Source organism: Hippocampus comes, unplaced genomic scaffold (assembly GCF_001891065.2).
Source record: "Hippocampus comes isolate QL1 unplaced genomic scaffold, H_comes_QL1_v1.1 scaffold45, whole genome shotgun sequence".
NCBI classification, from domain to species: Eukaryota; Metazoa; Chordata; class Actinopteri; order Syngnathiformes; family Syngnathidae; genus Hippocampus; species Hippocampus comes.
The window spans coordinates 2,957,980-2,972,633 of record NW_017805783.1 but is presented as its reverse complement, the minus strand read 5'-3'; the positions used below and the strand labels follow the sequence as shown (position 1 = coordinate 2,972,633).

General features: G+C 43.1%; 1 protein-coding gene across 12 annotated transcripts in view; it reads left to right on the top strand.

Moving 5' to 3' along the window:
- fbrsl1 (fibrosin-like 1) overlaps window positions 1-14,654 on the top strand; it is a 302,213-nt gene that overhangs the window by 257,704 nt on the left and 29,855 nt on the right. For all 12 annotated transcript variants that reach the window (XM_019885190.1, XM_019885189.1, XM_019885188.1 and 9 more), the window contains one exon: window positions 9,130-9,178. In XM_019885190.1, coding sequence (XP_019740749.1) covers window positions 9,130-9,178 — 49 coding nt within the window. The remainder of the gene's footprint in view (window positions 1-9,129; window positions 9,179-14,654) is intronic.

Here is a 14,654-nt window from a genome sequence, read left to right as displayed (position 1 = left end):
TCTGCATCAAAAGTAAATTCCACTTAACGTGCCACATCCTTTTCAAACATGACCTGAGGCTTTGGAGCTCTTAGACTCCTTTATATAGTACATAGTTTATTTGTGCTAGCCGGGTGCATAATGCGCCTTTGGGGCCGAGCGGTGTTAAATGAAGAGGACATTTGGCCGTGGATGCCAGTCTTATACTGCCCCATTTCCAGTTTTCCACTCCCCCACTTGCACTCCCTGCCCTCCCTTCATTCCTCCACAGGACAAGTGGCTGTATTGATCCTCCTGCTTGGCGGACGTTCATGCTTGCAACTGACATATGAGCAGGAGAAATCCTGAATCCCCACAGATTCATTCCAGCTGCTCTTGTGGTTAAAGAGGGATGATGGCTCTAAACAAGCATCAAGAGCTTCACACTGCACTGGTAAACTGTAACCTCGCTCGTGAGCCAAGTTGAGAGATCAAATGTGTGGGCGTGTGTGTGTGCGCGCACAGTGTTGCGATAAGGAGTGTCTAGGACATTGAATCAATGTTGTGCTGGTATAATTTTTTTTCAGTATTTGCGTTATAGAGGAGGTGAATCATATTGCTCAAATTGCTGGAATGGTACAGGAAGGATCTGCTTCCTCCTAATTATTCTCCTTTCATTAAAGTTGTCCATGCCCAGCCGAGAAAATACTATTTACAGGACATGACACAATTCCCTTCAATTCCAGCTTTGGCTTTTCTTTTTCTGCAGTCTTGTACTGTAGGCAATTTGGCTGTGTGCGGATTGGGGTAAGGGAAAGGGTCACCGCATTTTTATGTCTACATTATTTAACATCCCGCTGAGTTTGTTTTCTTTGCCCTCATGGCAAATTCATCCAAGTCAAAAGCGCAGAGTGATCTTAAAAAAGAGTGGAGGAAAAGGAAAATGTAACTTACATCGCCCAAGGTGGTCTCTGACTCACCTAGACATTGTTCACATGGAGTGGGAGAAAAAGAGTTGAGAGTTTCTATTGAGCACTGCTTAAGGACACCTTTCTCTTAACAAGCTGCAGTGAGAGGTGGCTTGCCTACCAAGCTTGCCTGCGGCTCTCCGCAGGGTGATTATGTCACAGTGGGCGAGTCAGTATGATGTGTATCTCACTGTTAAAAGGCAGCTAGCTCTACTGTGGCTGTGGCTCCAACTAGAAATATTATCTCCTCCACAATGCTCTCTGGAGCAACAGCTCTGCTCCACTGTGAGTGCACCGAAAAAAGCCGGTTTTGAAATAATTTGCCCCGTCTTGTTCTCCTGCTTCTCAGACAATAACCATCCAAAAAGACTTGTGTACTGTCTGTCACCCACACTGACAGCGGGGAGTCAAAATTTAAAAAGTGGATATGATGTGGGTATTGAGACAGCGTGACCTATGCAATCCGAGCGCCATGGTTTTGGTCATGTTGCTGTTTACCAGCCAGTCAGGGCCAGTGATGTGCTATCTGCTATCTCAGCTGCTGCGAAGCTGGACTGGCAAGCTATCCCTGCCCCCCCCCTCCCTATTTTTTTTTTTTTAAATCAGAGCCATACAATCATGTCAGGCGGCTTCTTGATTTCACTGGGTGATTATTTGTGGTTTATTGTTATGTGTGATTCTAAAAAGGAAAGACACGCACATTCCACAGCAAACTTTGGTATGCGAAACAGTGCAAGCCCTATAAAAATATGTAAGGTGTGGTGTCTGATGACCTTCAGTTGCGGTCATGTCAATTTTTCCTTTTGCGGAAAGGACTTTCCATTCACTACTTGGCTTTTACGGTTAAAAGCCTGTGCTCATTTACATGACGGACTGAGATTATTTAACACCTTCGCTTGCACAGAGATTTCTTCACCATAAAAAAATTAAAAAATAAAAAAAGAAGAAGAAAAAAATGTGGGGTAAGTTAAATACAGATCTACAGTTATTGTCCCAATATTCATAGTCTGCCTTTGAATACAAATTTAAGCAATTGTAAACCTGAAGTGAAGATCAACAAATGCGTTCAAGCTGCTGCGCTAGATGTGGTGTTGGGTTAATTGATTTAAATAGATCGGGGTGCTGAAGATTATTTGTCTGTCATCTTTTTTGCCACAGTTTAGTCTGTGCCTCATTGCATTATGTCACTAAATGAGATCACTTTTGTAGCTGTTTTGGCTCTGCTGGTATTAACATGATCAGGTTCACTTTACAGGACAGTGGGAGTATGCTGGCCTACAACAGATAAATAAAAAGGGTTCTTCATTATGCGAATAAGATGTTGCAAATTGTTGTCCTGCTTGAGATTTTTGTTTGCCATGTACAAGTATAGTAAACATGAACAAGAATGGCCTGCATAAAACTTGTAAAAGAGATGGATAAATGATGTCAATGTAGGATTAAGACTGACACTATCAGTACCTCATGGAGCAGCGATCTGATTTTCATGATTATATTTGTGTCTCCTTATTTCACTTTTTTCATTACACCATAAAACAAAAATCATATTTGTCTGCCCAAAATATTCATTCATTCATTCATTTTCTGATCCGCTTATCCTCACAAGTGTCGCGGGGGGTGCTGGAGCCTTTCCCAGCTGTCTTTGGGCAGTAGGCGGGGGACACCCTGAACAGGTTGCCGGCCAATCGCAGGGCACACAGCGACGAACAACCATCCGCGCTCACACTCACACCTAGGGACAATTTTAAGTGTTTAATCAGCCTGCCATGCATGTTTTTGGAATGTGGCAGTACCCGGAGAAAACCCACGCAGGCCTGGGGAGAACATTAAAACTCCACACAGGGAGGCCGGAGCTGGAATTGAACCCGGTACCTCTGCACTGTGAGGTTGATGCGCTAACCACTGGACCACCAGGCCGCCTGCCCAAAATATTTCCTTTACATTTTTTAATTAATTTCAAAGTCTGCAAATAATAATGTCATAAATCCCCTTGCCTGTGACAGGAAGCACTCAATCAATTTATGTGCCCTTCTCTTTTTATGTAGCACACTTGACTGCATGCAGACCCGCTTGCAGGTAGTTTCCCCTTGTCAGGATCCTCTTCGGTGAAATAGACCTTGTCCAATTTCCTTCATTTCTTATCTGGTTAATGCTGGCTGTGGTCCTTCTGCAATGCTGATTTGTGACCCTCGCTGTCCGGCGCAGCGAGATGAAACAGGCCTCTGTGTTCCCCCGATAGATCGCTAATTTGTATACAAAACTGACAGATATCCTTGATAAGTGCTAGCAACTGCCACGCATCTCAGGGAGAGAGGGAGGTAAGCAAGTCGCTGTTTAGTATTTTAAAAAAAAAAAAAAAAAAAAACCTCAAGCCCCTGCCCCCTCACTTCCAGCTTCTTTCACACCATTCATTCTGTCTGTTGCTAGGGCAAAAGCAAAGGCTATTTGTCCACTCTGGCCCTCTGCTGTTCTATCCACACTATTTAATTTGTGGCTATAAAAATGCCACCCTTAGCTAAGCCTCAAAAGGTTTGTGTGCGCAGTGGAAAACCGGTCTATTGTCCATGATCACTTTGGAATTCATGATCATCTTAATGATGCTACTCTTGAGCCGACTAACCATTGGTTGAAAGTTGCGTGGGAGATTTCTCGTCTTTTTTGCTCTTCGTGTTGAGCATCCGAACGCACTTGCTGGGGGGGTTGCCGTCATGCTGACCCACACTTGCTCTTACACACAAGGAACCATGACAGAATCGCCAATGTTGGGTTGAAATTGGATTTTCTTGCTGCTCTTCCCCGAGAATGCAAAGAACTTCTGCAGTATCTAATAAACAACCACTTTGGAGGTCATTCAGATTTCTGGAACAGTGAAGAGGACAAATGCAAGGGAGATCATTAATTTGGTGTCTTCTGTTGCTGCCTCAGAGGTGGACGCTTACTTTGCATGGCTGATGGGACGTTTCTGCCAAAGAAGCATTAGTGGATGTCTGGGTTTAAAGGGTGACTGTAGTTGAGGGCTCTGAGTTGCGTGCTGTGAAAAGTGTTTCTTGAAGCACTGAGCTACTACCTACAACAGAGGTGCCCAAACTTTTTTGACTGAAGATCTACTTTTTTTTCTTCAACCAAACCCCCCACCGATCGACCCGTTACCGCACACGCGCGCATACGCACTCACGTACACATGCATGCCATGATGAGCAATAGCCTGACGCTGAGGCATGCAACGCACTTTTGCAGCCTGTTAACGATCATAGCTCAGGCGTACTGTTTTAAAATGCTTCTCTCGGCCCCCCAGATTCCCATTCTTTGCCCGTCCCTTTGGTGAATTGTACAAAACAAACTGAATGAGAATAATGATAACGATAAAAGATATAGCGCAACAACTCGGATCACAAGCTGCAACTGCAGACTGCTGAGCGCTAACAACTTCCGGTGATGCAGTCACACGTCACCGTAGGTTAGATTACCCGCTTTATTTTCTTTTCTTTTTTAATTGCTTTTTGTGAAAGTGAGACTGATAGAATGATTAGGGTGCAGTGTGCATTAACACAAAAAATATATTACTAACATGCACAGAGACACAAATGTTTGTTTTTTTCCCTCTCTCCACCCCTTGGATTGACTTGGGACCAGTCCTTGATCTACTGGTCGATCGCGATCGACGTAATGGGCACCCCTGACCTACAAGAACACAGAAAATCAGACCTCTGCTAGTTTTACTGATACAGTATGTGCTTTTAGGATATCAGTGGTTAGAACTGTGCTGAACAGATATGCTGAATATACTTGTATATACATGAAAACTCACTCAATTCAGAGTAACACATTTAATTACGGTATGTTTACGTTAAGTGTATATACGTGTAGGGGCTCTGTTAGGCATGAGAATTTACTATTACTGATTTGCGACGGAAAGAAGACTTAATCGGCAGAATTCGAGCAAGCAAATAAACGGTTACTAGGAATTCAATTATTGGGAAGCGGGTCTCAAAAACAACAGGCTTTTGTTTCCCATCCTTGACACTGTACAGTGTTTAACAGGCATTCTAGAAAAGCATTTTGAAATCATGTGATTGATTGAGTTGCAAGATTTTATGCGCGTGTGTGTGTGTGTGTGTGTGTGTGTGTGTGTGTGTGTGTGTTTGTGTTTGTGTGTGTGTCTTTGCAAGTGCACAAGTGCAATTTGTAGTTGATTCGCCTGTGTCTTTTCCTTGAAATTAAGTGGAAGGTCTAAAGTTGAACAACCCAGTCGGCTTAGGACCAGTCTGTGGACTACTGGTTGACCGCGATTGACACTGGGTGGGCCCTCCTGCTTTACACCTTAATGTTAACAGTTGCTAGCCTATTTTTACAGTTGTATTACAGTTAACAGTTTTAAAAAACTGTCTGTGCAGTTAATCAAGGTTTATGTCACCGATAAACCCAAGTACATGGGTGGCTTTCAAATTTTAGGTTTCCAGTGTATACCCTTTTGTTGTTGTTTTTTGACAGTGAGAGCTTAATCAGTATAAATACCTTATTTTATTAAAGTGTTAAAATTAGCCACTTGCTACACTACTAGGCATCAAGTACAAAAGCATCTGTCAAATGAGTAAATGTAAATATAGTCACTGTCGGCCTGGGGTCTCTGAGTCTAGTCCACGGGAGCTCCTATCCAGCCCATTTTAGATGTTTCGCCTCACTCCAACACATATGATTCAAATGAGAGATCCTTAACAGGCTTGTTCAGAGCTTGCCGATGACCTGATCATCTAAATCGGTTGTGTTGGAGCAGGGAGACCTAAACTAGCTGGATAGGGGCTCCCGAGGACCGGACTTAGAGACCCCTGCTGTTGGCATTCGCAAAGGGCAAAACCTTCAAACATGGTTCTTTGTTTTTGCATGCCAGCTGTGGCTATAACTCTGCCAGTCTGTTTGTTAAAATGGTGGTCTGACAAGAGGGAGGGCAAAAGAGACATGGTTTTATTTAGTCCTGGCTTCCAGATTTCTTCTTTTTTGGCAATGACTTTCTCAGCTCCGATATATGCAATGCATGCAAGTTAGATGGAAATCCGCACTATCATCCAATATCAAGTTTGATGGGTGGGGGGGGTGGGTATAGAGAAATAAGTCTATCAGCAGTCTTTACAGAAATGGGGTTAATTGAATCTGGGCAATTGCTGACCTTCCTGTCTTGCAGAAATCACAGGCTTAACTGATCGATGCTTTTCATAAATTCATGCCGTGAAGGTCATTCAAGTGGTTATACCGCTCTCCCTCAATGTCTGCATCGCCTCGCTCACTCGGCTCTCTGTGCAATAACTCTGCATAGGAACGGTTTAATACTTCCAAAAGCAATTAGGCATGTGTCAGATTGTCTAAATTGATTACCCTCCAACGTGATTCAGTACAAGTTAGCGAGTCTTTTTTTTCCCCCCACTTGCTTCTTGTCAGCAGATATGCTCTCAGCGAGTAAAATTTAACCTCTGCATCTCTGCTATTATCAAGACATTTATGCCATCAATAAGTCAGGTGTACTCTAGGAAGTTGCGGGATTTTTAGAAACAGGCAGCAGTCGAATATGGTAATCCCTAAATCTTGGAATTGTAGTTTAGCATGTGGCACTTTGACGCGTTAGCACTCTGATGGTGGGTTTTCTGGCCCAGTTCCCTTGCTGCTGACCACGCCCCCCCTTTTTTTTTTCCTTTCACGCCTGCTGAGGAAACAGCACAGCTGCTGAGAGCTGGGCCCCGGCTGGGCCCTATGACCTCCTTCTTGCTTTTTTGCTCCCTTCCCTGGGCTTGATCCCTTTTCTCCCCCTCTCCAGCAGTCTCTTTCCTCAGGGAGCTCTTGTGTGGCTCAGAGGAAGCTGAATCATAAAGCACGGCTAATGAATAGAATGGGGAAGGAAAGCTGAAGCCTGCTGACGGCCCTCTGGAGAGGAGGCCAGACCCCTGAAGCCCCAGGCTTAAATAGCAGACGGCCCACAAAAAGGTCAGGCTTCCCGCAGCCAACTCCAAAGACTTTTGGCTCCCAGGCAGTGTGGCTTAAATATTCCCCATTAGTGTTTTGAAATGGTTAAATTACTAAGTTTCCTCAGAAAAAAAACCTGGGCTATTTTTGTCTCTCTTTTTTTTTGTGTTAATACCGTATCTCAATCTTCCATTTTCCCCAAGCCCCTGTGTTTTTAATGGCAACAAAGACAGTGAGAAGAATTTGTTCTCCATTAACCCTGTTCACCACAACCGCAAGCCGCTCTAATTATCGGGTTGTTGAAAAAGTCAACTTGACATACAAGAACGTTTTCTAAAATGAGCAGCAGGCAAAATGAGACAGTGTTTTGACATGCTTTTTTAAAAACACTTAAAGAGCTGACCTTGTAATTGTGAAACATACAAGTGACTCATGCCGTCCTGGCAGGTTCAAAGCAAAGTCGTAAAGCCAAAGTGGTGGTTGATGATGATGTTTAGAATCCATTTTGAATTCAAAACAAGTAACTGCAAGTTCAACGCACAGTAAGGTTAACTTCTCACAGTTATTTGTCATGTCTGCCGTGCTCCCAAGATAGCCGCTGCAGTCAAAACACTTGTTTCAACTGCCCTTGTCAATTATGGCATTCCTTTCCCTGTCTCTTTTTTCCTAACCACACGCCACACTTAGCCTGTCTCTTAGCCAGCTTATTTGTCCGTTTGACAAGCTTCATTCCAATCGGAGCCCATGTCTTTCCTGCCAGGGCCCTCTGGGGCCATGATTCAGAGCTGAAGTTGTGCCACTTTAGTGCTGATGCTCAGCACTGGAGTGTTTAATGTCGTCCAAAGCTAACAAAGAGCTTATGTTGTAACCTGGCACCCTGGTTGCGGAAGAATGAAAGTGGGCAATGTGTGACATTGTTTTCTGCTCCGTGGTCTTGGACTGCAGCGAAAAACGGGATTTACTCTCAATTTTTGGAGATTCTACTCAAACCATGAACATTTAAGTTGTCATTGTTGCCATGTTAGCATGACACTGAAAAAAAAAAACATGCTTTTGTTTAGTTTTCCCTTTTCAAGTTTGCATTAAATTTGGCTTTTTGACTAATTATGGCAGGAATTTTAACAAGAAACTGTGTGGTCGCCCTCTGTCAACGTTTCCCATCAGATGGAGCAAAACAAAGAGTTGTTTTCACACAGCTTTATTTTGGGTACTTTTGTGGTTAGCGCTGAGACAAAACACATACAGAGACAAACATTGTGGAGAAACGCAACACAATTGGCCGTGTAGGAGAAATCGGGAATTGTTGGAGAGAAGAGGACGCCCTCAAAACACTTGTGAAAAGCTAACAGGGATGCCAAGGACAGCCATCTGTGTTTACAAAATTATTTGCTTCCCCTCTCTGTGTCTGTCCCTCTAGTACTCTGATTCACTGTTCATTTATTACATATGTTCCCTTTGTACTATGCAAAATACAAGCACAGCAGTTGAGGACACTTGCAACTGATGAGTGGACCATATGCTCCCTTTTACATATGCAGCCTTTTACATTTCTGCAGCCCTCATGAGAGGAGTTAAAAGTGTGGAAACGTGGATTCAAAACAAAGCCAACAAATATGTTGAACACTTTAGCCAAATAAATTGACTACTATTGGTTGAAATGGCACGGCGGATCGACTTTCGATGCATGGGACCTTTTATGAAACGATGCAGTGCATTGTCGTCATGAAAGGAAAATTGCTTTCACGCTTTCACTATGAAGTCATAGTCAGATGATTTCAGTATTTTTGACACCACATGCATTTGACTGACTGTAAAGTTATGTTAGCAGGTTGCCTGATCAGATGAAGTCTGGGATTTTGCGTTTGCTATTGGATTGCATGATCCTTGAATGGTGTGCTGCTGGATAGACGACTAGCACGTTTGCAGAAAGAAAGATTTTTGAGCATTTTCCTGCATTTCCACGAAGATGATGCAGCACAGCCGCCTTTCTGACGATGGTGTTACTTATTTTTCAGGTGGCTCAACAGTGCCACCTAATGTTACTTCACTAAAAGCAAGTCAGGGATCATCAGGTACACAGGGAGTGTTCTTTGGTAAATTCAGAGCACTTCAACCATATTTGTGACTGAATAAACCTCAAGATTAGGGTTTTAATGAATAACCCAATTATCTAAGAGAGGGTTGACTGAAGTTTGCCACTGATTTAGCTGAATAAAGTAATCTGCTAAAGCACTGCCTCTTTGTCTTGCAGGTGTCTGACGTAGGATCACAGAAGCTCCTTTCTCCCACCACACCCAAAGGTAAGAGGCCACTTCTTTGTCTGTTCTCCCTCCAGGGTTTACGTCACTTTCTAAATCATGTAAATCCTACTCCCCTATGGAATCACGCAGCTAACATTCAGATTTCAATACGAGCAGACATAAACAGAGCTGAGCACATGCAAATGTGTGCGTCTTTTGCCAGGGTGAGAAGTGGTGTTTCCTTGCTGACACTGCCAGAGGCTTAGCCCTCTTACATATTGGTTCATTAGAGGGGATTTAGAGCCTCTCTGCCACATGCTCCCTCAAATGGGAGCTTCCCCTCAGGCAATACAAGCTCTCCGACAGCAGGCCTGTGCCATAATGGATGCCAAAGGAAAAGAGAGAGCGCTTTGTCAGACGCTTGGTCGGCGTGTATTTGCCAATATGTGTTGAGCTGTTGCAGCGTGAGACAAACAAAAATCATTCACAAGCATCAAGTTTGAATGAGGGGTTGTTAAATTGTCAAGTTGGAGATGAGGGGAGGTCAAGGAAGGAGAGATAGGATCAGACTTCTGCCGCGTGGCCACACGTAACATGGTTGCATGGTCCGAAAGGATGGTGTTGGAAAGTAACTGGCTGTTTGATAAGTACATTTGATGACAAGGAACACATTTTCATAACCTATCAAGACAGTATCTGCTTCTAATGTTATTGTTCCTAGCTGTAAATGGCCATATTTGTTTTTGGCCTTGGAATTGTTTTTCATGTGCATGTTACACAGAGCAAGCCGTATGCTATTTTCCTCTTGTTCAGAATGCCGTGTATGTGTCCCCTTACTCAGGGGTCCCCAACCGCCGGTCCGCGGACCGGTACCGGTCCGCAGGGCATTTGGTACCGGGCCGCACAGAAAGAACTTGCCTTATTTCCGTTTTATTTATTTCGGAATACGAAATGTGTTTTATTTTGAAAATTTACCGGATTCTCTGTTACATCCGTCTGTGTCACGCTTGACTCACGTCAAGCCACACTTCTCGGTCACGTGACCGATGACGCTCATAAACCAGAAACCAAACTCATAAACTCCAGCAGCTCCTATATTTTGTTGTTCTACTTCTTCCATTCATAACTTTGCTGCTGTGAATTGGGAATTTCTCCATTGCGAGACTAATAAAGGTTTTCTTATCTTATCTTATCTTATCTTAAACAAAACGCTGAAGCCCGCAAAATGATTAAAAAAGCTGCTTGGAGATCGCAAATGACGGCGGCCTTAAAAGTACGTTCGAAACAACTGGATCAAAGTTATGGCTGAATACTCTGAGATCGCCACAATAGCACTGTTGCTATTTCCGACATCCTACCTGTGTGAGGTGGGGAGTTTATGCAGCAACAGCGACTAAAACAAAATTACGAAGTAGACTGGACATAAACCACACACTTGAGGTGTCATTGTCTCCTATTACCCCGAGATGGGACTGTCTGATTGCAGAAAATCAAGCTCGGGGCTGTGGTGAGTCGTCATTTTCATGCACTTTGAATTTGCGTTGTAATGTATTTTGAAGGCATTAAACATTACCAGAGCGATAAGAGTGTTGCGACCAGATTAGACGCTCCTTGTGTTTATTATTATATTTCGAAAACACCACAGTTTTCATGCAGCTCATACCATATTATTTTGTTGTATTAATTCCGCCACACCTTAAATGCCGGTCCCTGAAAATATTGTCTGACTTAAACCGGTCCGTGGGGCAAAAAAGGTTGGGGACCCCTGCCCTTACTGGCTTTAAACACAGTCCTGTGGGTCCACTGAAACTCATGTTTTCTTCTGGTTGGTAGACACTCGGGCAGATGGACACAAACACGGCATAGAGTACATGCATTCTTAATGATATGATGTTTATCTTACAGTTTCCAAGGTAATGATTTACCCTGCTTTGCTTGCTTCTCACAGTTGTACTCCTTTGTGAACTTTATTTGGGTTCCCAGCGGTATGTGCAAACACGAAATGTTCACAAGTAAACAGTCTGCTTGGGTAATGAGACAGTTCAAGTTGAATAGAAGAGCGCAAGACTAACATTGTAATCAGTGGCTGTAAAACACTGTATTGATGTTCACAGATCCTGGTTTGGGGGAAAACCCAGACATCATCGCCTTCTGTCTGTCCAACAGTATTTACTCTTTATCATTTCTGCTATGTTGGTTGCTATGTTATCCATTTCAGGAAGATGGTATATTTAAGTAAAAATAACATATAGCGCTATACTTATTGCATCGCCTGTCAGAGTTGACTGTTTTCAACAGCTTCAAGGTGAATGAGAAGCTAAATGTGCTTGAGAGCAAGATGAGGGCTCCTTTGCAGCAGACGCATATGCACTTCACTTTAAGGCCAAACATTTCACAAGGCTGCGCCTCTGGAACTGATGGGAAGTTATCACCTACCTTACAGTGGCCAAAAATGTGCAAGACATTTTTTGTGACCGTGTTGAATTTGTATGTGCTTTGGCGCTTGAAATTAAAAGAGGAGCAGAGTTAAAGTATTTATTCATGAGCAGCAAACAGATTCACGTTAAAGGATAACATCAGCAATAATGTTATTGCTAGCACGTAAGTGTGATTGTACATGTTTCATAGGTTATACCGCACGGTAAGAACAACAGTAAAAGCGAGGGCATCTTGGGATAGCGAGGAAGAAAGATTGGTAGAAAACTTATCTCTGAAGTGGATTTGTGCCCTTGTAATCCTGATTAATTTTGACCCGTTGTGCTCATTTTAAACAGAGCATTACAGTAAGCGTGAACACAGCAAGCTCCGGAGTGAAACCAGGAGCTTAGCGGCTTTGGGAGGCTTAACTGCAGATGGCATTTTAAGCCGGACTTAATAAATTGTTTCCATTAAACTTACCGGCCCACACATACTGGATTAGAAGAATGGAACAAAGGCGAGAGAGGCGAGGGAGATGCACACAAATGCCATCATGCACAATCTGACTCTCTCCTGACATCTTCCAGAGGCCACGTGACAGTTGAAAACTGGGTAACTGCTGTGTACGAGGACTCATTTTAGATCTCACATTTTGTCAGTGACGACAGATGCCCTTTTCCTAAACTGACCAAACAAACCAAAAACATCCAGAAAGCTTCCAACATGGCAGTGCGTGTGCGTGTGCGTGTGTGTGTGTGTGCGTGTGTGTGTGTGTGTGTGTGTGTGTGTGTGCGTGCGTGCGTGCGTGCGTGCGTGCGTGCGTGCGTGCGTGCGTGCGTGCGTGCGTGCGTGCGTGCGTGCGTGCGTGCGTGCGTGCGTGCGTGCGTGCGTGCGTGCGTGCGTGCGTGCGTGCGTGCGTGCATGCGCGCGCGCGTGCGTGCGTGTGTGTGTGTGAAATGAAATGCAATTTTCACCGTCTGGATTGTGAATGGCAGAGAAGGGGAGTGGATAGTCGAAAGGGAGCAGCAAGGTCAGGTGCAAAGGGATTGAGGGCAACTCAGGCATATTGAAGTAGATGAGAGAGCAGGTTGGTATTCGTTGGGGCAGCTCTCCCCGTGTAATGTATCACTAACCTCGGCGGTCATGGTTCACCTTTTGCAGCCTCTCATCTATTAAAGACTGAATGGAGGCTGATCTTTTGACCAACTAGTCAGTTTTTATTTTGCCAGCATACAGTTAGAATAGAGCAGAGGTAGATGGAAAGTGAATGATGGGGAAGATTACTTCAGCGCAGACATGTTGGCAAAAAGCAAAACCAACAAAGTGGTTTAACACGGACACACTCTACTGCTGACTGAGAACTGACAAGAAATTATCAGGAAGAGGCCATCAGTAATTTCCGCTCCAAATAAGGGACTCTATAGCAGGGGTCTCAATGATCAGAATCGTCGTCAGGCTCCTGCAGAGCTTACTGATGAGATGATCATTTGAATTAGGTGCGTTGCAGTCGGGAGAGATGGAAAACATGCAGGAAAGCGACCCCAGAGGGCCCTTGCGCTATACAGTGGAACCTGTCGTTATGGATTTAATTGGTGCCGTGAGCTCATTTGTAACTTGAAATGATCATAAATCGAGGTAATATTTTCAATTGAAATAAATAGAAATGCAATTAATCCATTGCAGCCCCAAAAGAAAGGTTTTTTTTTTTTTTTTTTTTACCAGTTTGTGGTAAAAAAAATCAATATGATACAATGTAGGAACAACTGGAAATACACATACACACAATAAAGAATGAAAACACTTTAAAAAAAAAACATATTTATTGCTCATTAACTTTACCAGAGGTGGAGGAAACGGGGTAGAGAACTGCAGCTCCTGATTGAAGAAGCCTTCTTCCATAAAAAATGTGGATAAAATCTGATTCTAGTAGTTCTTATTATCTCTGTTTCTTTTCAAATTCATGAGTTCATTTTTGCATACCGATTCAGGAAAACTTGTCTTTTTCTTTTCAAAATCATTAAGTGGGATGTCACATTGTGAAAAGATTAATTTGACACAAATCTCTTTTGATAATTTTTTTGATTGCCTCGCTCACACTATCACCAGTGAGTGCTTTCTCATTTGTCTGTTTGTTGTGAAAGCGCTGTACAAATATAGATGTATTGTATTGCATACAAATCAAAACAACACATAGTAGCCTGGTTACAAAATGGAGAAGTGCACTACATACCAGAGTGGCTTTGGAAAGCCACTGGACTTTAGGTCAAGCCACAACAGCTTAAAGGATCTAGAACTGTCCTTCAGAAACGCTGTATCGCAGTAAAGGGCTGCCGGTTTTACTGCAGATCCTCCTTGAAAAGGTTTTATTTGACACATTAACAATAATGTCTAACCGACCTCCTCAAGTGGACTCAACACTTGAACAGCTGCATTTTGCCAAAACGCACTTTAAATCTCCCCCATTGCATTTGGGAAAATGCGGCATGGTCCGATTAAACCAAGGTTGAACATTTTGGCCATAATACCAAAGTATTTTGTTTGTGTGGCACAAACACAACACTGCTCATCACCAAAAGAACAATTCTCAACACAACCACATCCCTGGTTACAAGAGGGTGTGCACACTTGCGCAGCCGTCTTCCCAGAAGAGATGCGCTTAACTTGTGTTCACTTTGAAATCCTGCTTCCCTGAAAGAGGCACCGAGGCTAAACCTCTTAACTGGACCAAAAAAGGAATTTGAAAAATTACATCATGCATAATACACGTTCTGCTGTATTAATTGTTGCTCCAAAACATAATAATATAGGAAGGCTAATATTGAACTGATATTAATGCTGGCCTTATTGATAAGAGTTATGCACATTGTGTACCCATCCCTGTCGAGGAAATCAAAATGAATAGATGGATTAATGGCACAGATAAAACATTTTAAAAAATATTCACATTCAATTATTAATGACCAAAAAAGAATGATTATTTAAAGAAAGACGCCCGTATGTATTTGTCGCAAATTGGGATAACTTGAGTGGCAGAAGGTCAAAGGACCCGAAACCAGTAATCTGTGTCTCAGCTCCACATAAGAGGACGCTCTTTTCAAAGACAAACTGGATTATTTTT